The 22,480-nt window shown below is 39.7% G+C and overlaps 1 protein-coding gene and 1 long non-coding RNA gene across 7 annotated transcripts; one reads left to right on the top strand and one right to left on the bottom strand.

Moving 5' to 3' along the window:
* Positions 1-59: 59 nt before the first annotated feature.
* On the bottom strand, positions 60-21,686 carry LOC143501288 (MFS-type transporter SLC18B1-like). 6 transcript variants are annotated; one of them, XM_076994929.1, is made up of 15 exons: positions 21,460-21,686; positions 19,422-19,652; positions 19,205-19,335; positions 19,025-19,112; positions 18,851-18,872; positions 18,548-18,695; positions 18,197-18,353; positions 17,883-18,019; positions 17,678-17,779; positions 17,500-17,591; positions 17,288-17,383; positions 17,051-17,125; positions 16,851-16,944; positions 16,717-16,766; positions 15,276-16,594 (listed from the first exon to the last, which is right to left on the bottom strand). In XM_076994929.1, the coding sequence occupies exons 2-15, from the start codon at positions 19,447-19,449 to the stop codon at positions 16,525-16,527; spliced, it is 1,290 nt and encodes a 429-aa protein (XP_076851044.1). In that variant the 5' UTR covers positions 19,450-19,652; positions 21,460-21,686; the 3' UTR covers positions 15,276-16,524. The 6 variants fall into 6 exon arrangements, 5 of the variants coding, with proteins under 5 accessions (XP_076851045.1, XP_076851044.1, XP_076851043.1 ...); XM_076994928.1 differs by having other exon boundaries at positions 18,851-18,924; positions 19,017-19,112; positions 19,422-19,563; positions 21,460-21,685; XM_076994925.1 differs by having other exon boundaries at positions 18,851-18,924; positions 19,017-19,112; positions 21,460-21,685.
* On the top strand, positions 7,217-8,805 carry LOC143501289 (uncharacterized). Its single transcript, XR_013126871.1, has 3 exons — positions 7,217-7,281; positions 8,195-8,566; positions 8,674-8,805. It is a non-coding gene; the product is annotated as an uncharacterized LOC143501289 (long non-coding RNA).
* Positions 21,687-22,480: the final 794 nt, after the last annotated feature.

Consider the following 22,480-nt stretch of genomic DNA (forward strand, 5'->3'; position numbering starts at 1 on the left):
GTAATATTTGTGTTGTAATATTTATTTGTGTATAAATGATATTCTGCTGCAAAGGTATAAATAAATACCCAAATATTAAAGTGATGTGATTAACATAAATGCTATATATGACGAATCCATTGCTAGCCTGTAATTTATGATACACTACTTAAGAATCTATTTGAAAATTGATTTACATTTATATTTACATTTATGGCATTTAGCAGACGCTCTTATCCAGAGCGACTTACAAAAGTGCTATGTAGTTGCTTGGAATCTCCAAGGTAGAATAGATAGTCCTGAACACAAGGTACTCTAAGCTGGAAAAACCACTAGACGAAAGTCAAATGATACCTAACAATTATACCTGAATATACACATCCCCTGAGGAAAAAGACAGTAAACAATTCCTATAACCCAATTATGCACAATACCTGAGGAAAGAGACGATAAAGTACAATAGACAAAGCATAATTATGCAAAGTGCACTTGAAAGAGGTGGGTCTTCAGTCGGCGTCTGAAGACAGCAAGTGACTCCGATGTTCGGACACACAAGGGAAGTTCATTCCACCACCTTGGAGCCAGGACAGAGAAAAGTCTGGATGCTTGTCTCCCATGTGTCCTGGATGATGGAGGGTCAAGACGAGACATACTTGAGTGGTGTACATATCAGTGGTGTGATGGTTATTATGAGATCCTGAATGCCAGTTTCAAATCCTGGAGTTTGGTACTGTGATCTTTCCTGAGTGCCAGCACTGTGACACTATGTGCTTGGACTGTATTAATACTGGAAACTCCTGCAATACATACCAGAGGTTTCGTCCCACAAGGTGCAGACCAGATCGCTTTACGGATTGTGATATGAACATAGTCTGAATCTTGGCAGATTGTCCATGTTTCTGTGTCAAGAAACGGATCTGTGTCTGCAGAAGCAGCACATGATCAGGTCTGGATGTGGTCTTTCTTGAGGTGGCACGTCTGCAGAAGCAGCACATGATCAGGTCTGGATGTGGTCTTTCTTGAGGTGGCACGTCTGCAGAAGCAGCACATGATCAGGTCTGGATGTGGTCTTTCTTGAGGTGGCACGTCTGCAGAAGCAGCACATGATCAGGTCTGGATGTGGTCTTTCTTGAGGTGGCACGTCTGCAGAAGCAGCACATGATCAGGTCTGGATGTGGTCTTTCTTGAGGTGGCACGTCTGCAGAAGCAGCACATGATCAGGTCTGGATGTGGTCTTTCTTGAGGTGGCATGTCTGCAGAAGCAGCACATGATCAGGTCTGGATGTGGTCTTTCTTGAGGTGGCACGTCTGCAGAAGCAGCACATGAAATTTTCTGAGCAGGGGCAGTGATAGCATGCAATGACATCACATTTTCATTAAATAGTTCACCAACCAAAACTGGGCAAAATCCACATGGTTAAGGGAACAGTCAACAGTAGAATAGATCCCAAAACTAGGAATAGAATTTCATATCCGAATGCCTGATACATCCATCCACCCAGTGGGGGTCCTAGAATAAGTCCTAATCCTGTAAAGATTTCTATAAAACCCTGTCAAAAAAAGAAATGATCTATTATCAATTTAAAATTAGCATTAGGATTAATATTATAAACCTTTAAGCATTTATAATAAAGGTAAAAATGCTAAACATGTTTTGATTCCACGAGAACTTTATCCAAGGATTTCCTACATGTGCAAAGCAACAGCCTAGCAACGTCGGCCTTAATGGAGACATTGTTCGAATCAACACACTAATCTACTAAATACCATGGCTGCACTGAAAAAAATCGACCCCAACTTACCAAGATAGTCGCTATATTGTCGGGAAAAACTTTTGCAGACACCGCAAAAGCCGATGTTACTGCGTTTACACACCTCACGACAAAACAGAGGGCCACAAACCTCGTTCCTTCAGGCACTTTGAACACATTTACAGCTTCCTTCAGGAAGCTGTAAATGTGTTCAAAAAACATTTGACCAAACCCAATGAGACATCTTAAGTATATTTAATCGAGTCTATACCTGAAATTTGCAAATAAAACACTAAAAATATGAAGATATACCCACAAGCACAGGAACTAACAAAACACTCACCCAAAGGCCACGGTACATCCGCCTGAAATAAACAAGCCTGCAGTTATCATGAACTTGGCCCCAAATTGGACAATCTGGATTTGCAAAGGAATATGAATTTCAAAAGATCCTACAATGGAAGAACATGTTCAACAATACTGTTGTAATTCTAAATAGAGCAACTTACATATTTACCCAGTATTAACGATCCAATCAAAGTGCACAACGCATAGCACCCAAATATCAAACCAATTACAGCTTGGCCGGCTCCCTTTTTTTCCGCCTATACGCAATTCAGACGAGTGTCAAATGTTTGTAATAAACACGGGTAGAGTTTAAGAATACAATTTTTAAGATACAACGTAGGTCCTTACCTCTTGTGGGAAAAAGGGACCTAATATTGAATAACAGATCATCGAACTGAAATTTATGGACGCAATCGCAATCAGGGTTAATATCTGCTGCCGGGTCATTTTGGGAGAGGTCGCCACAGGTGGAGAACAATCTATGAAGGAATGTTCTCAGCTCAAATGTAGATAGGGGAGAGTGGGGTGATTTGTGCCAGTGGGGAAGTTGTGCCACCCCCTGTTTCTAGGGAACCAGAGAAGAAATCGGTTATGTGACCACAGATTTTTTTTAAGTCATTCATTTTACTCATCCTGCAAAGAAGAGAGCCTCATTGCATGAGAGGTAAGCACATTTCAGTTCAAACAGTTCAAAAACTGTTATGTATCCAAGTAAAACTTCTATGATCAAGGATTTTTGATTGTTGTGTCTGAACAGTTATAGAGAAGTATGAAAACATTTCACACATGTTTTAGTGCTTTGGTAAGCTACACTATGAGTCTTTACAGCTAGCATGATGCTGGCCCAAAACTACTGGATGATGCATTTTTTTCCTCAAATGGTGGGGTTGGGGTGATTTGTGCCAAAGGGCCTGGGTTAAGTTGTGCCAGTGGCACAACTCACCCCCACTTGTGAATATTTTAAACGTACTTTTTTTGTAATTGTACATTGTATTCTTATATTTAATCACTAAAACTTTGTGACTCTTAATTTTAGACCCAAAATAGAAATAGACCATCATGCCATGGAGTTATAATAGGAAAACATGCAGGGCTTCCACTCCTCTAGAGGACATGGACAGAGCAGTGAAAGAGGTGGAGAAGGGAAAGTCCATTCGTCAGGTGGCGAGGGAGATGAGCATATGCAGGATGTCATTAAAATGATACATGGAGAAGAAAAAGATAGATGGAAAATAAATAAGGCCATGATATAGAAGAACTGGACTTGCCAATCAAGTATTTGATGAACATATGGAGAAAGAGTTTGCAGAACATATAAAAGCACTAGCAACAATGTTTCATTGTCGAAGTCCCATGAAATGCAGTGAACTGGCTTTTGAATACGCATGAAGAAATGACATTGATATCCCTGCCAGCTGGATCAGAGAGGAAAAAGCAGGTTAGAGGTTAGGTTAAGTGTGCATTTATTAAGAAAAATTAATAGGGAACATTAATAATTATTTCTCCAAGAACTGCTTATTATCAGTTATCACAATGCAGATAGTTCACAGAGAAGCAAACTTGGGTACTTATTTAAAGCGTATAGCTTCAACTTATGCAAATGTAAATGTAAACTGCAATGGCTCAATAAGGGACAAATTAAGAGATATGCTAATTATGCTAATAAACCTAATTAAACTTTTAATATTTGCTACTGTTTTTGTTTAATTTTGAACTGAACTTTGTTTTGCAGTGCTAGGCCTTGTTTAAGAAAATTGACCTTTGGTGTGCTCATGTGGCATAATAGGCTTGTAGAAAATTGACCTTTGATGTTGTAAAGTAACTTTAAATAAACCTTAAATTAGTAATTTTGTATTGAATTTGTCTAGCTTTTATATAGCATTACAGTTCTTGAGATCAAAATATATTGTTTTACTTCAGTAATCAATGGGACAATTTACCCCCAATGTACTGGCACAACTCACCCCACTCTCCCCTAAATTACTTTTAAATGATTTACGTGTGTTTTATAAGTGTTTTAAGTGCAGAAGTGCATTTTAAGTGCATTTTCAAGTACTTTCGCCTAAATTCCAGCACTTTTCAAATCTGAAACACAAAGCAAAATTAAAATTGGTCAGATAAATGTTCCTTCTCCTGTTTTTGAGGGGTTTCTTTATACTACCACATCGTTCCGCCATTCGAGGAGGTTCGTGCGAGGTGGGCGGAGTCGCGAGCTACGGTCACTCGCGAAAGTATGGCTGTGTTCGAAATAACATACTACATACTACTGGCGTACTGATCGAGCCCCAAATCAGTATGCCGTATGTAGTATGTGACCAAAATGAAATTTTCCAGTACGCGAAACATACCTGGATGACCTACTACTTCCGCAAAATATTCCAGTACGCGAACAGAGCTATCTTCGTGGTGTACTGCATCCCCTCATGCAACGCTACATTCACGTGACCCCGTAGTATGCTTTGCTTTTGTCGCATACTGGAAACTGTACTGCATACTACTACGAGGACCAGTATGCAGTATCCAGTATATACTGAGTCCAGTATGCAGTATCCAGTATGTAGTAGTCTATTTCGAACACAGCCTATAACTAGCTTTATAGGGGAGACGCCTAAAGGCATCGCTAAAAAGGAGAGCTCTTATGTGATTTAGAAAGCCTGAATGTGGATCTTGTGTTTAAAAAATGTCTTTTATAAGATTATTTGTTCAATTAATTGGTTCAACGCAGACAGATTTTTCATAACTTATAATTAGTAGGCTTGAAAGTGACCGGATCGAGGCAGACAGTTCCCGGAACGCACCCTTCAAAATGAAAGAGTTCCTGGATCCTGTTCCGGCAGGATCCGGCTCAAATTAAGCCCTGTACAGGTATACCGATGTTCAACTGCATAATGTGAACTAGCTAACCTAGCAATCCATCCACATGTTGACTGAATAAATAGCCTACTTCTCAAACTGCTTACAAGCGTAGCTTCAGAATATCAAGCTAGCTTGTTGACATTTTGTTAAGTGGACACAACTTGCTGAATGCTATTTTAGTAAAAAAAAAAAAAAAAACCACACATCCAGGTCCTTGCATATTTGTAAAAATTCTTGCCACTTTGTTTTTCAAGCCATTTAACATGGATTCATATCTAAAGAGACATTCCAACAGCCAGAAACAATCATTTGTTGGACAACGACAGGAATTAAAGATCATCTTAAGGGTGCAAAATGGATTTTCGACATTTGATTGAGCAGCATTACAAGTTTTCACTGTCGGATTGTAGCAGCAACAGTGGCACATCCACACAGGTACCCTACTTCAAATAACTGTTTATGTTATTTATAACTCTGCTTTCAATGATGAAAATTATTTGGTAATTCAACATTGTGTCATACCTCAGTGTGATTACTGTTTTGCGTGTCGATGTAGTCTGAATGGATACGTTAAATGAGAGCACTAATTCGAGTGTTTGGATGTTGTATTATTTATGTAGCCTAATGTATTGGTCTTTAGACCTACACATTTGTATCTAAACAGTTAAAATCTTCCATGTGTAAAAAAAGGATTGTGAATAAATGAATTTCTATATATAATTTAGGTGTAATTAATCCAGGTGTGAAATATGTGATAGGAAATCATATAACAATTTATAGAGTGTGCAATATTTAAATGTAACCAGGGATGTATTTAAAATAATGTAAATAAGATGATTTACATGTGGTTTCTGTGTTTTGTCCCATACTTCAGGATTACATGCGGGACAGCCCATTGCAAAACCCCATAATCTCATCCTCCAAGCAGCTGGAGATGATGGAGCGAGAGCAGCGGCAGTTGCAGGTGGGCCGTGTTCAGAAGGTGATGGAAATAAGTTTACGTCAAGAAGAAAGACAGGAGCTAATTCTTAAACGAGTATGTGGCAAGTCATTCCACCAGTCCACCAGGATCAACCACAACATCCGACTGGAGCCCATGAGGAACGGTCAGAGTGGCTCTTTCCACTCTGCTGTATCCTCTGTGAGCCACTGCGCACCACTGCACAAGCCGCAGAGAGTGCGCAGAATCCATGGCTCACAGGCTGCTGTCGGAGAGGAGCTGTCTCCCTTCAGGCCGGAGGACCCGTGCACGCCCGTTGAGCTCCGGGCAATCTCTTCTATTCGGACACCTGTGCCCCCACCAGCGGTGGCCAAGCCCAGCAGGCACCCCAGACTGCTGACTCTGTACAAGCAGGCCAAGCCTGTGGAGAAGGCCTGTGAAGTGCCAGGTGAGTTCTCTTCCTGGAAATCATCAGCTGGAGTAGTAAAGCTCAACACGGGGGCCATGCTCAGCTCCCCATGTATCTCATGTTTTCTGTAATGAATTATAATACTGTATATTTACAAGAAACCTGCAAGTAGAGCTTCAGAAACAGAAAGTTAATGAAACAGTTAATGAAAGTTAAATAACAGTGGCATGTTGTGAGGCTATAGGCAACCGAGCTGCTCCAAATGCAGCAGGATCCGGTCAGGAGCAGCAGCCAGAACCCCCCAGCAAACCGGCCAGCGGCAAGGCCGGCCTGAAGGCGGCTCGGTTCAGTCAGGGGTTGGCGACATCCTTCAAGCCTGCTGAGCCGCTAGGGCTGCAGAAATTAGCCAGGGCAAAGGGGCTGTGGCAGAGACTCTGTGCCTGGTTTGGGAGCAGCCTCTGGCCAGACCTGAGCTGGCCCTCAGCCAGGCATTTCAGCTCCTGGAGAATGAGGACTGGTAGGCTTTTACCAAGCTCCAGCCGACAGTCTGCTTCACACTGAGCAAACAAAGTTTACACAAAGCTATCCCAGCCAGAACAGGGGTGGGTTTCCCGAAACGTTCATAGAGCTAAGTACTTCTTAACCTCTTACGTTTCATACGAGGTTACGAAGTACTTAGCGCTACGAACGATTCGGGAAACCCACCCCAGAGCTATAATGCCTGAGAATATAGAAATATCATGCTTTGGCAATATAAACATAAATAATTAGTGATGGGCACTCTAACAGGGAATACATAGCCCATAGCTTATGTGTTGATTTTTTATTGATGAAACTTGTTTAGCATTACTGATGTGATAACACCAGATATGTACACTGTGTTTTGGAACAGGGAGAAGTAGATCAATGGCCTCAAACTGGTGCGTTCGCTGGTGCAACACCATGCCAAAATCCTTCTGGCCAATCTCCACAACGTGTGCCTAGCCGTGCTTGAGGAGGTGAGGAACCTGCTTATGAACTAAATATTCTGTAATCCAGTGGAGAACCGTCAGGGCCCTCTACGCCCTCTCAGAGGGCTTAAAATATTCTTAAAATATAAATATATATAATTTATCCAATTTTTTTATCTACTTACAGTTTGACAATCGACATCTAAACAATTACAGAAATATAAGCAAATAAATTATTCAACCGTGTCTATTCAATCTGTGTTGGAAGTTGAGGGGTTAAGTGGAAGCCTGTGAGCCTGTGTCTCTCCCTATCAGGACTGTGATGCCCGCTGTTCGTTTATAGAGGGTCTGGCAGTGATAATTCAGTACAATACCAGTTTCAAATGACAGTAAAATTGACCAATCATATCTTCCCTCTTAGTGGGCGGGCTTAACTGTATGATAATTTCCGCCCGCAGTGGCGACGCTAGCTGACATTAGCATACCACCGCTAGCTAGTTTCGATTCAGTCCTTTGATGCCCTTGTGTGCGTTGTTTACATATTCCGCTCCCGAGGAACACGGAGCTGTGAACCTTATTTTGTTTGGAACCTTATTTTGCTTAAGAACATATATTATTGTTTATTGCGTTTCTAAAGCTGTACTGTCGTCTCAGTTTTTTTTTTTTCTTTATTGCAGTTAATTAGGAAAGGGGGGGAAGGGAGCGGGCCCACTTTTAATGGTCACGGTTCGCTACTGCTGTAATCAAAGCCAAGGCGCTTGAGAATGAGCTTCACCATTTGCTACCCCAACTGGACATGCTCCATTTTATGTATTTGGATGTTCTGACCTGTGGAATAGTCAATTTCGGATGTTTTAGAGAGGAATTTCTTGTCATAAGATTGGTGTGGAGGCCTGGCCTGGAACTTGAGGCTTACTGTTGCCTGTCTCTCTGTCTTTCTCTTCTGTGTCCACTGTCTCAGGTGAAGAACCTGCACTCCAAGGTTTCATGTGCTGCCATGACCACGCTGGCACACATGTTCACCTACCTGCGGAGGGCCATGGACCCCGAGGCAGCAGAAGCCCACGTCCTGCTGCACAAGGCGTGTGAGAGCAGCCTTGTAAGAATGAAGCTTGCGTTCATGTGCTTGCAAACTCCAGATGTATTTCTCACTATGTGTTTCTCTTTAATCCTCCAGCCACAGAAACGCCACTGTGAGGAAGACTACAGCGTTTCATATGGAAAGCCTCGTTCAGCTGCAGGGGGCTTCTAAACTGCTCACGGGCAAGGACCTCACGGAGCGCTTCCTGTCCGCCATCAGCCGATTGGCTCTGGACCCTGCACAGGAAGTGAGGTAGACAGCTCCATTGCTCTCTATGGCCCTGGAGTCAGCACTGTGTCCATCAACACGTAGAATTGATCAATCAGCCATGAGAGTAATTTAAAAACATGTCTCCTCAGGTTCCATGCCCGTAATTGCATAACGTTTTTGGCCACCAATATGGACTTTGTCAAGATGGTGGAAAAATTTGTGTCCCCAAAAGATTGATGGTCTGTTAAAGATATCATCATGAAGGGCAGGTAAAGAACAAGATAATCAACAACCGTACAGAGTCTTAAGTCTTATAATTTTCATATACAGAAAATAATAGTACTTATAACATCTGTTGTCTTCTCTTTGAAATGTATAGATGAAAATGGACGCTGTTTGAGAAAAAAGAAAGTCCCCTACCGGTCGCCTCCATCTACAGCGCAGTTGTCGTTGTTGTGTTGTGTTTGTTCCTCAGGTGGGCGGAGCCCGCGATCCGTCTCACCTGAGGGTCGTTTGTTTGTCTATATATGTCTTGTCTTTGTACCTGTTGACTGCTGGTTATAATATCCTTCATTTGGATCAAATCACGGGTACAGCGGCAGTTGTCGTTGTTGTGTTGTGTTCGTCCCTCAGGTGGGCGGAGCCCGCGATCCGTCTCACCTGAGGGTTGTTTGTTTGTCTATATATGTCTTGTCTTTGTACCAGTTGACCACTGGTTATTATATCCTTCATTTGGATTAAGTCATGGGTTTTGGTTTGTGCACTTTTTCTATTAAACCATACTTTTTCCCCTGAGACTTGGCATGATCGCTTCCTTTTTGTTTCGCTCACCCTGCCCGTCACACAATCAGCTATAAAGAAAAACACCACCACATCCTACTGGTCAATTGACATGACCACCATCATAAGATCAGCTTCAGGATTTACAGCAATAAGCTACTTCTTGAATCAATTAAACAAGTTCTTCCAAACAGTTCTATTTCTCATTATTTTCTCATCTCATTCTCATAGAAAAAAGCACCGGCTAAAGTTTCCTATATATCTACTTTACTTGAATACGTCTTGCTACTTCAGCTGCGGGGCCAGGTGCTTGAACTGGTACTGCAAGGGGTTCAATAGCTTGAGGCATGACAGACATTAGTGAGTTAGTGCATACATTATCCAGACAAATCAGAAAACAAACTAGGACAACAACCAGTAAACTATCCTGACAAATAAACTTTCATTTCTTTTCTTTCTCTTTGTGTGTTAATGGGCAAAACTTTCTTTGTTTTTTTGCATAATGAACTTCAGCTTAAAATAATGCAGAACATATTGCTAAGAAGAGAAAAAGCTTACAGCACCTGGTATTCCCAAGTGGTCTCCCATCATACCAGGCCCAATCCTGCTTAGCGTTCTCAGGGTTGTGTGGCTGTATGCAGTAGAGCACATGTAAAATGGAGCTTTTATACACTACAGGTTTAAACAGGAACGTCGTCAATGTTGTCAGAAAAGGATAAAATAACGTGTTGCGTTTGTTGTTTTTTCTTTCATTGGCTTTAATCTCCTCCTAGTCTCTGCAAGGTGGAATGTAGTTATTTAGCTCTGTAGATGCATAACTAGCGCACAACACTGTTTACACCAAGCAGAATGGTCTGTTAACACTTTCATGGTAAAATCATATGAAGTTTGTTTTAAGAGATAATTATTCAATGTTTCCCAATGTTTGAATTTCATCAGTATTTTGTTTCGTTGTTTGAATTTAATAATTTTTTAAAATATAATTTGAGGTAATTATCATCTTTAAAAAAACTGAATTATTTTCATGCTGGTTTACAGGTGATCTCAAACCATTTTTCATTTTAATGTTTTTAAATATCAATAAATTAGCTGTTTGGTGGCATATGCTTTTTTGTCAATAGCAAGGTTTTAACTGGTTTTGTCATGTTTTAAATTGGTGTATAAAAAGTTGGTGATCTTAATAGTAAGATCAGCTGAGTTTAGAGCATTATTTAATTTTTCAGAGCTATGTGAAAACCTTCTGTACATGCTGTGGACGATACTGAACTTACTGGCTCCACGTGGAGTGTCTTTGGGTAGATTGGAGTGTTTGAGATACAGTATTCATTAATTTGATAATGGATTTCACTGAACCCTAGTTTGTTTAACCCTAGTTTTTTTCACCCTGCACTGATGCATTGACCATCCATGTCAGTGACGGCACTGAGATGTATGTGGTTGGCAAGCTTCCTCTGTACCACATCAGAATTCCTCCCAAGTCTCAACCATGGTGGACAGCCCTTTATTTGAGTAAGGGTGCAGTAATCTCATAGCAGCCAGAGTGCCAGTGGGTGTGTGGGTCTGCATGACACCAGGTTTCTGTTAAAATGGGGGTGTCTACATCTTCGGTGCTCTTTAGAACATCAGGAACGCTTCAGCTAAAAGGTTGAGGAGCGTCCTCAATGTCCCAAAAGCAATCAATCATCAATTTGCAATGAGTTAATTTATATCACGCCTTCAAAATTACACATTTACAGTGAGACAGAACCATAGATTGGTACAGAACTTTTTTCTCACATGCAATACCATTGTACTAAACATTATATCAATCATCATGACATGAATCATAAAATTCAGATATCTAGTTTTGTCAAGTTTAACTTATTTCTATATAAATATAAATAAAAGGCCAAATGTTTTGCTTAAAAACCAAACAAGCAACAGTTGACCGTGATGATGATCTATAAGCTTGATTATGCTTGGCCTTCAGAACAGAATCAGTTCTTCTAGGTTCACTTGCACAAAATCAGGGAGTTTGTAGGATTATAGTCAGATGTATGATTATCCAATTATACTAAATATACCCAGAAAAAACTGACATTGGCTAACTGGCTCACCTAACTAAAGGTCTAATATAACAGGTTTGCCATAACTCATTAGCAAATATTGCCATCTACTGGCCGGCAACATTTTGACCCAGTAACTGAACAGGAAAAGTACGGAACTATATATATCTATACGGTAGTGTTGTCAAAAAAATCGATATATCGATACGTATCGATACTGAACATTCTGAAACGGTACAATACTCGTTTCCCTTAAGTATCGATTCTTTTTACATAAAATGCGCTTTCGTTTGACCCACCCAAGCTGCCGTAATGCACAGGACAGTTTGTAATGCTAAAATGGCAGCTAAAGCAAACACAGTGCTATTGGATTTGAAGCAGATACAGATAGAAAACCGAAGGACATGAACAAGCCAGTTTGCAAGCGGTGCTTTTGGAACATTTTAACGAAGGGCGCTAAAGCCTGGTTGAGTGACCATAGTGCTCGACTCCGCGCGCACCTCGAGCGAACCTCCGCGAGCGGTGGAGGCTTTATACTTTGCGCTTTGCAGTGTTGTCCGAAACTATATGTGGTAGTATAAAAGAAACACCCCTCAAAACAGGGGAATGAACACTTACCTGACGAATTTTAATGCTGATTTGTGTTTCAGGTTTGAAAAGTGCTGCAATTTAGGCTAAAGTACTTGAAAATGTTGAAATTGTAACTACTTCGTTTCACAACAAATATCTGTCTGACTGAACAGTCTTCATGTATTACATTAACAAATACGAGCCTCTTGTAATTCCAGGATGAAACATGAGAGAACGTGAAGACGTTAAGATTGGGTGTTTTGAAAATAAACAACCATTAAATAATGTGATTAAAAGCGCAATATTTCGAATCATTTCGAGTATATGTATAAATATTTAACTTAATTAAGTTTAACGTGCTGGGAAATATTGGTACAAGCGCTTGAATTGAACCCTGCAAACATGACTTTGTTCATTGCGCTGAGGCGCGACGCGCGCGAAGTTACAAAATTCGAGAGGTGCACGACCTCGCGTGCGCCGCGCTTCAGCGCGATGAACAAAGTCATGTTTGCAGGGTTCATACACCTTTGTGTAATTCAAAGACTTGTATGTCACTTTCAAGGTCCATTTCAATATTTCCCAGCACGAGCAAAGACACTTTGTCAGACGTTCAAAAGACGTCCACTGAAAAGCCAGAATGAAAGTTTTAGCGACGTCTTTTTTAAACGTCTATTACTGCCGTTAAGTTGCAGTTTTTGCACGTCCTGACATCCAATAAAGGTCCTAGTCAGACGTTCAGATAGAAAACTCGTCATAGACGTTCATGTTAAGTTAAAAGGTTAAGGTCCTAGTTGTGACTACCCGATCCGTACACCCTGCCCGATCCGTACCGAGAATCGTACGATCGTACGAGAAGCATTGTAATTAAAAAATGAAGGATTTCAGATTTTATGGCGAGTTAAAGGAGTATATCTCCCACGGTTTATTCAAATCGACTTGTGATAAAAATATGCGACGTGAAATTCGTCGTGTATCTGAAAACTTTATAGTTGAAAGTAAGTTAAATTCAAACCATGTTCCTAAGTTAACAGTCTGTCCTGTCGTGGAATATAAAGTTCTTATATATATATTTATAAATAACAATGGTGGAACGTTTTCTTTTTATGTTTAGATAACCGAATGTTTTACATCGGACCAAACAAAAATTATATGCGTTTGGTTATGTTGACTGAAGAGAAAAAGAGGTCTGCTCTGATCGAGTGTCATAACCCTGGCACCGGTGTTACCATCATGGTGTACGACGCACTAGAGACAGGGTTATTGCCGGTTACTTTTGGCCTACCTTTTGTTTGGTCCGATGTAAAATATTCGGTTATCTAAACATAGAAAGAAAACGTTCCACCATAGTTATTAACTTTATATTCCAGGACAGGACCGACTGTTAACCTAGGAACATGGTTTGAATTTAACTTACCTTTAACTATAAAGTTTTCAGATACACGACGAATTTCGCGTCGCATATTTTTGTCACAAGTCGGTTTGAATAGCTCCTTTATACTCCTTTAACTCGCCATAAAATCTGAAATCCTTCATTATTTTATTACAACACTTCCTGCACCCCAAACCAATGTTCTCCCCAATGTAACCAATGTATAAATCTATATTATATTATAATGTATGTGTATGTATTAATCCGCAGTTACAATTATAATAAATATAATTTATTATTATTTCTATTATTATTTAATTGTTATACTACTATTATTTTTAACTGTTTACAAAGGTGTCGTAAAATGTAACGGTAGTGTCGTAAAGTGTTAACGCATGCGCAAATATCTGCCCGATACGTGCCTGGGCCAATCGCAACGCGCATGTGCACATTTTCTCGCGCATGCTCGGTACGGATCGGGCAGGGTGTACGGATCGGGTAGTCACACTTGTCACACTGTCAGATTTTGAACCAGTTTTGAACGTCCACCAGACATGCAAAAATGGGTCTGGACTGACCGACGTGATACAGACTTGATTTTAACGTCTTTCTGACGTCGCATGTTTGTTGGGATAAGTTAAATATTTATACATGTACTCGAAATTATTCGCTTTTTTTATCACATTATTTAATGGTTGTTTATTTTCAAAACGCCCAATCGTAACGTCTTCACGTTCTCTCAAGTTTCATCCTGGAATTACAAGATGCTCGTATTTGTTAACACAAAAGAACTGTTCAGTCAGACAGATATTTGTTGTGAAATGAAGTTACAATTTCAAGCATTTTCAAACACAAAGCAACATTCATTTGTTTGTTTATAAAAAAAAATAAAAAGGCTTTAAAACGGAAATTAGCACCGTATCTGACTTTGGTATCGAAAATGGTATCAAATTTCAATATTTTTTTAAGTATCGTATCGAAGTTGTAATTCTTAGTATTGTGACAAGCCTATCTATGATGTGACGTTTGGTGCTTTGCAACAGTTGCATTTCTAGGTGAATTTGAATCATTGCTTTTTTAATGCAAATTTGAATTTTAACACTGGAAAATAACAATTAAATAAATTTAAAAAGGCATCTAAGGCATCACAGCAAGGGAACCAGACCATTCGTTGCTTGAAAAAAAACAACAAAAGCACAGCGCTAATATAATCTTCTTTAGAGTTCAAAAGTACGTCTTTATTGAGCAGCACAGGTCACAAGACAATAGTAACTCAACTCAATGATGCTTTTAACCACATTTTTAAATGGATTCCAGCAGCTGCCAATGAGATAATTTGTAATTTTGAAGAATATCGTGATTTATAAAGAAGAAATGGCATTCAGGTGTGTCTATGCAAGGTTATATAAATCAGATTTTTTTGGAGGAGCACATTATTTCCTGGTTTTTGTGCCGTTTTTTTCACATCTCCAACAGGAATCTGCTGGGATTACATTCCCTTTTGCAACCTGATATTCATTTCTTTGCATTAACTTTCAAAAATGACTTCCAGTCTACAGTAGATGTGTCAATAGATCTATTGTCCACCGTTTCTTTGACCTTGAGCAAGAGAACATAATTGTTCCCATAGTAGATAGCTTCCTAACCATTTAGACAGGATACTTGGCCTTTGAACAGATCTCCAGAATTGATAGTGTGGTTGTTTATAATTACATACCATTTGATTGAAGTGTAGGAAATGCTGTGTTATTACCAAATAAGTCATCTTTATGTCACAGTGACTATACAATTCATACCATACTGACTTATTGACAAGCAGTCATAATTTTGATGGAATGTATTCTCCCAGAACAAATATTCATGAACTTTCAAACAGATTATTACTTTAATATAAGAAAAGTGTTAAGAACACTGGCAATGTGCAAATCTACTGTAAAACTTTAAACAAGTACATGGAATATATCAGCAAAGTATTATTTGTAAAGTATTTGAATAGAATAGAATAAAACTTTATTGTCCTGCCAAAGCAGAAAATTTTCCTTTGGTTTCACCACCAAACAACACAGCACACCACAACCAAAATAATAACAGTAACAGCAACAACACCAGCAACATAACAATAATCATAAATACATAAAACATACACAGACCTTGAAACAGATTAGTGTGATTTGTTAATATATTTGATAGCGTTAGGAACAAAAGCTCCTTTATAGATCTTTTTTTCCACCAAAGGCACTCTATAGCGCCGGCCTGAAGGGAGCATCTCAAACGCAGTATGAAGAGGATGTGTCGGGTCCCTAATTAGATATAATCTCTGACTGGCTTTCTTACATACACTGTCAACATGATCTGCGAAACTCAGCTGATGATCCAATTGTATTCCCAAATACCTGAAACACTTCACCCTTTCCACAGATTGGTTACACAGTATAAGTAGTGGAAGAGAGTTTGTGTGATGTAAAATAAGCTCCTTTGTTTTCCCAACATTAATTAACAAGGAGCTATATTTACACCACTGTTCTAACTTTAAGACCTGAGCAGAATAATCAGAATTATCATTATCCTTATAAAAAAGTCCAACTAGAGCCATATCATCTGCATATTTTATCAACCTAAGATTATTCTCTTGCAATCTCATCTCATTAGTATACACAGAAAAGAATAAAGGCGATAAAACACATCCTTGAGGTGCTCCTGTACTTAAAATAATCTCATCAGAAAGAGTTCCCTTTATACACACTCTTTGTGGACGGTCTATTAAAAAGTCCTTAATCCAGTGCACAAGGCCCCCATTCACACCCAAATCCATAAGGCGCTGTAAGAGTATGCATATCTGCATTGTATTAAAAGCCGATGTAAAATCTATAAATAGTATGCGTACATAGGCCTACATACATTTGAAAAACCTTTGTAAAATCAGTATTTACACCTTTGTATTAATTTCATTTATTTAAGGCAGAAACATCAACATTGAGCGTACTGTATGTAAATTAAATAGATTTATCTATATCTGCGCTGCTGACATTTCAATAAACTATGAAGTCAGTTTTACAACAGCACTACATAACTGTCTGCCCCCAATTTGGGAACTACCTCAAAGTAAAATAGAAAGATTTAGTGTGTTTATTTAGTAGTACTTTTGAACAGTACCACTACGTTGAATTTTTCAGTCTCATTAGAGTTTCGAATGGCTTTTTAGACAGGAACATTATAATTTTGCAGATGGTCAGAAGCTAACTGTGTTGAGCAGAACCGAGAAGAGGAGAATTTTCTCCTGATTCAATTGTATCTGTCTTCTGTAACCTTAAATCAAAATAGAAACCATATTAGAGCAAACTGACGATGAATGAATGTGTGTGTATCAGAGGTTAGAGTGCTACTTATTACATGAATATCTAGACTAAGTTACAAATCATTCAAATTACCTTCTTTTCTGTATCTTTTCATTGGAAATATATATTATTTGTAGAAATGCCTGCAGGAAGTGAGGGGAAAGATATTTACTGTCTAAAGCAATGTATTATTTGCTGTGAAGATTTTTTTGAGAAGTTGGGCTTACAGCAAGAAAGGTGAGCATTCCTTGAACACCTGCACTCCATTCAAAGTTCAGTTTCTGTGTGATGTATCCCCCAGTGGTGGGCCCAAAGAACATCCTTACACAGCATGGAAACAAGGAGAACATGGAAACCCACCGCTCACACATAAAACGAGCAGGGACTCCCTGAAAAAGCTTTAAAGCCAAACTTATTCAGTACATACCCAGCGGACCACACAGCGGTGAAAAGTCCCGATACCAAACCCAGGGTGCTCAAGCCCTCCTCAAAGTCATTTTCACTACAATATCAAAAGAACATTTTATTTCATTTGGACACATTTTGTCCTTTCTATTTTGCCTTTAGTTTGGGGCTAAACTAAACTTAAACCAATGGAATTAAAATGTTAATGAGGTGTATACGTGAAAAACTGCATGTGAATGCCTGGCACTCTGGTTCTTACTGCGCACATATAAGCATCTCAGTGAAGGTCGGGATGCAGGTCATGCACAAAGAGAAGCCGATGACCACCATCATGACGGCGGTGAGCCAAAGCTGGCTAAAGACAAACAAAAGCACATCACCAGTGTAAGCCCACATGCCCAGTAGTTCCAGTAGTCGCCTATTGAAAACACACCACAGTTTACCCATTGAAGCATTTTATGCTTAGCCTACCTCTGAATATGCAAAAAGGGAACAGGACCAAGTAGCAAGAAGCCAACTGATGTGGTCATTCCACCTACCACCACCATCCACTTCCTCATAAACTGCAGGACGAGACAGAAAACAGGCAGCTGCACAATGCCTTAAGTAAGCACACACAAAAATTGTCATCAAACACTGGACTGCTTACTGGATACTTATCACTGATTATGCCAAAGATGGGTGATGCAGCGCTGTACGGTAATGACATTCCGATCATGAGCAAGCCCACAGATACAGCGCTCAGGCCAAACTGCTCGGGGAAAAGTTGGACAGCATCAGTCACAGCACTTGTGTTTTTATGAGGCTCTGACAGGAATCACTGCAGTGACATTTTGAATTTTCACTGTCACTACCTTTTCCATGGCGAACAGTGACAGTGTGGCATCCAGGAAGCCAATTCCTGAGCTGAGCGTGAATACCACAAAACAAATTAGAATGATTTTGACTTGGGAACATAGCCTGAAGAAAGAATCCTGGGAGGGAACTGCATCTGAGAATAGGCGTAAGCACAGACATTTATTTCTGCATCTTGGAAGCAAAATACACCTTTAATATGCATTCTTAAGAGTGATCATACTGAGATTTGTCAGGACCACTATGAAATTTTCTGAGCAGGAGAAGTGATAGCATGCAATGACATTACATTTTCATTAAATAGTTCACCAACCAAAACTGGGCAAAATCCACATGGTTAAGGGAACAGTCAACAGTATAATAGATCCCAAAACTAGGAATGGAACTTCATATCCGAATGCCTGATACATCCATCCACCCAGTGGGGGTCCTAGAATAAGTCCTAATCCTGTAAAGATTTCCATAAAACCCTGTCAAAAAAGAAATGATCTATTATTCATATTTATAAATTCATATTTATAAACATTTTGATTCCACGAGAACTTTATCCAAGGATTTCCCACATGTGCAAAGCAGCAGCCTAGCAACGTCGACCTTAATGGAGACATTGTTCGAATCAGCACACTAATCTACTAAATACCATGGCTGCACTGAAAAAACTTACCAAGATAGTCGCTATATTGTCGGGAAAAACTTTTGCCGACACCGCAAAAGCCGAAGTTATAGCGGCAGCAAAGCCTACCGCGTTTACACACCTCACGACAAAACAGAGGGCCACAAACATCGTTCCTTCAGGCACTCTGTCTAGGAAGCTGCAAATGTGTTAAAAACATTTGACAAAACCCAATGAGACATATTAAGTATATTTATTCGAGTCTATACCTGAAATTTGCAAATAAAACACTAAAAATATGAAGCTATTCTCTCAGTGAAAGTGTACAAGCACAGGAACTAACAAAACACTCACCCAAAGGCCACGGTACATCCGCCTGAAATAAACAAGCCTGCAGTTATCATGAACTTGGCCCCAATTTGGACAATCTGGATTTGCAAAGGAATATGAATTTCAAAAGATCTTACAATGGAAGAACATGTTCAACAATACTGTTGTAATTCTAAATAGAGCAACTTACATATTTACCCAGTATTAACGATCCAATCAAAGTGCACAACGCATAGCACCCAAATATCAAACCAATTACAGCTTGGCCGGCTCCCTTTTTTTCCGCCTAAACGCAAATTCAGACGAGTGTCAAATGTTTGTAATAAACACGGGTAGAGTTTAAGAATACAATTTTTAAGACACAACGTAGGTCCTTACCTCTTGTGGGAAAAAGGGACCTAATATTGAATAACAGATCATCGAACTGAAATTTATGGACGCAATCGCAATCAGGGTTAATATCTGCTGCCGGGTCATTTTGGGAGAGGTCGCCACAGGTGGAGAACAATCTATGAAGGAATGTTCTCTAATGTTAAAAATAAGCGAAACGGCTCAAATGTAGATACACGAGTGACGAAAAGATTCGCTTACAAACCTGTAAGTTCGTCAACGGTTGTAGACATATCGCCGTGTTATTTCAATGAGTTAACCTTGACCCGTAGCAGTTGAGCTTCTCAGTTCCACAGACGTGTGGAGTTCGTCCAGGTCTGATAGCGCGCTGTGGGCAGTGTTGATCACTTCCAGCCCAACAACCCAGTCAACAGTTGCACAAAATCCCCCCAAAGGCACGAAAAATATTGTGTGTCAAAACAGTAGAAGTTTTGTACTAGAAGGCAGACAAAAGAAGACATTGTTCTATTAGAAAGATAGAATTATTTCCCGATGTTACACCAGATTCTGTGACCGTCGAGTTTTGTGACCACAGGGGGCGCTATTTCACAGTTTCTGTTCACAGGCACGAGCGCTACGTAAACTACGCTGATGCGCTTTCTTTTCTCGTTTTGTTGGTGTCAGCGAGCCAAAAGACGACAGATATTTTTGTATTCACTTTTTATCGTCTCTTAATTACATAAATGTTCTTAAACAAGAATGTTTTGATCATTTTACATGAAAATAGCAAGCTTCATCGTAAGCAAGCGCTGAAAGATTCTGTAATTACGAATGGTAATTCTGCCCCTTTGGATAAAATGTTTAAATATAGAGTAATAAAAAGTTAGAGTTAATTTTATTTATTGTGGAGTCACGGTGGGGTTTCCATGGTAGATGATGAAACTGTGCCAGGTCTTTAAACCATAGTTATTCACAAGAGTCATAATTTAACACAGCTGCCACAGAATGTGTGACCCCACTGAATGTCCAGATACTGTTGATAATAAAACAACCACATATTTCCAGGAGTCTTACCATCCTCTCACCATTGCAGCCAACTTTAAATTTCATGAATGGGATGGAGAGGTGAGCCTTTTAACTGGGGGCACATTTTCTGACGGCCGCCATCAGAATATGTGACCCCACTGAATGTCCAGATACTATTGATAATAAAACAAACACATATTTCCATAAGTCTTACCATCCTCTCACCATTGCAGCCAACAATAAAAATCATGAATGGGATGGAGAGGTGAGCCTTTTAACTGGGGTCACATATTCTGACGGCCGCCATCAGAATATGTGACCCCAGTTAAAAGGCTCACCTCTCCATCCCGTTCATGATTTTTATTGTTGGTTGCACCGTGACTCCACAATAAATAAAATTAACTCTAACTTTTTATTACTCTATATTTAAACATTTTATCCAAAGGGGCAGAATTACCATTCGTAATTACAGAATCTTTCAGCGCTTGCTTACGATGAAGCTTGCTATTTTCGTGTAAAATGATCAAAACATTCTTGTTTAAGTACATTTATGTAATTAAGAGACGATAAAATGTAAATACAAAAATATCTGTCGTCTTTTGGCTCGCGGACACCAACAAAACGAGAAAAGAAAGCGCATCAGCGTAGTTTACGTAGCGTTCGTAAAGCGCTCGCCTGTGAACAGAAACTGTGAAATAGCGCCCCCTGTGGTCACAAAACTCGACGGTCACAGAATCTGGTGTAACCGGTGTTACCACGTAGTATACCATTAGACTGTATGCTGCCCAAAATAAAAATAAATACAGCCGCAAGCGACGATTGCGGGTTCACACACGAAAAGGCAAAAAAGCCCAAAAAACTGGCAAAATGATTCAGATAGAAGTAAATCACATGCTGTGATTAGCTTTGTGTGTATGTGTGTTTGTGTGTTGATGTAAGCAGTACATCTTGGCTTGAGCCAAGAACAGAAGAATAATTTTGTTTCTAGGCCATACAGTGTGGAAGATATTGGCAAAATGATTCAGATCATACATCTAAATCACATGCTGAGATTAGCTTAAAAGCACTGACACACTGACTCAGGAGCCTAGACAAATGAATATACCTTTGGCTGAATTTGTCAGAAGTTGTGAACATAGCAGGAGAGGTCTGTTTAGTGCTCCACATGTAAACACCACTCTTTAACCCTTTTCATTTAGTTAACAAAATCTGTCAAATGGGAATCCCAAACAAACCAAAGAGTGATGGCTTACCATACAATGACACAAAAATCTTACCGGTCCGTGTACTTCGCGGCCAACGGATTTTCGTTTAGGAATCAGAAAGCGAAAGACGGAAACGCAGTAAGGGTTCAGTCCTTGTTTGGCATGTGGCAACAGGAAGTGACACCTAGCGACATGTGCCACAAAATACGTCATCCGCAATCGGCACATGCCGATTAGAAGTGGCATGTGCCACAAAATCCCCACATATATATAATGCTGCAGGCCGGAGCCCCGGTGGACGTGAGTAAAGGGCGGAGCATGTGTCAATCATTTTCGACTGCAGCCAATCAAATACTAGATTTTCGTTGTCAATCAATTTTTATTAAGCCAATTATCAGCTAGAGTTAGCTGTCAATCATTTTTTACTGCAGCCAATCATCTTAACAGATCTGCCAAAAGAAGGCGGAAACTGCACGGAGAAGCTCTTTAAACAGAAGCATTACCCTTCTCCAAAATCGTGGCACATAGTGCCACTCGATTTTGGCATCTGCTTTATGTTTGGTGAACGATTCTAGCCGATAGCCGGCTAACTAGCTCTAAATTAAGAGTTTTTATGTTGTTTGACGATATCATGTCGAAGTTAGTTATAGTGTTCTACACTGGTAACAGTTTACGAAAGAATTATATATTAAATATTTATTATATTTCTCGATGTACGTTCATGTTATTCATGCTATCAGCGTATTATAAACCACTGTGAGCGAGTAGTACCGGCACATGCAGATTAGAAGTGGCCACCGCTAACGTAATCGGCCTCTCAGATGTGGCACTGACCACCGCCAGTGTCCCTTGAAAACCATTTGTTATGCTGGCCAAAGTACCGTTTGTAGGACGTGTGGACATGAAGATTTGTTTGTCAATTTGTCAATTATTCTACTATTAAATACACCTATTAAATCAATAATATGTCTTATTTCATTAATGTATTATTAGTATGGTAGTACTTGTGCACCATCTACTGGCCAAATACTGGAACTGACTGAAAACTACTGCTGACATGAAATACCACACAAACACACACAAAGCTGATCTC

This window comes from Brachyhypopomus gauderio, unplaced genomic scaffold (genome assembly GCF_052324685.1).
Source record: "Brachyhypopomus gauderio isolate BG-103 unplaced genomic scaffold, BGAUD_0.2 sc168, whole genome shotgun sequence".
In the NCBI taxonomy this organism is placed as follows: domain Eukaryota; kingdom Metazoa; phylum Chordata; class Actinopteri; order Gymnotiformes; family Hypopomidae; genus Brachyhypopomus; species Brachyhypopomus gauderio.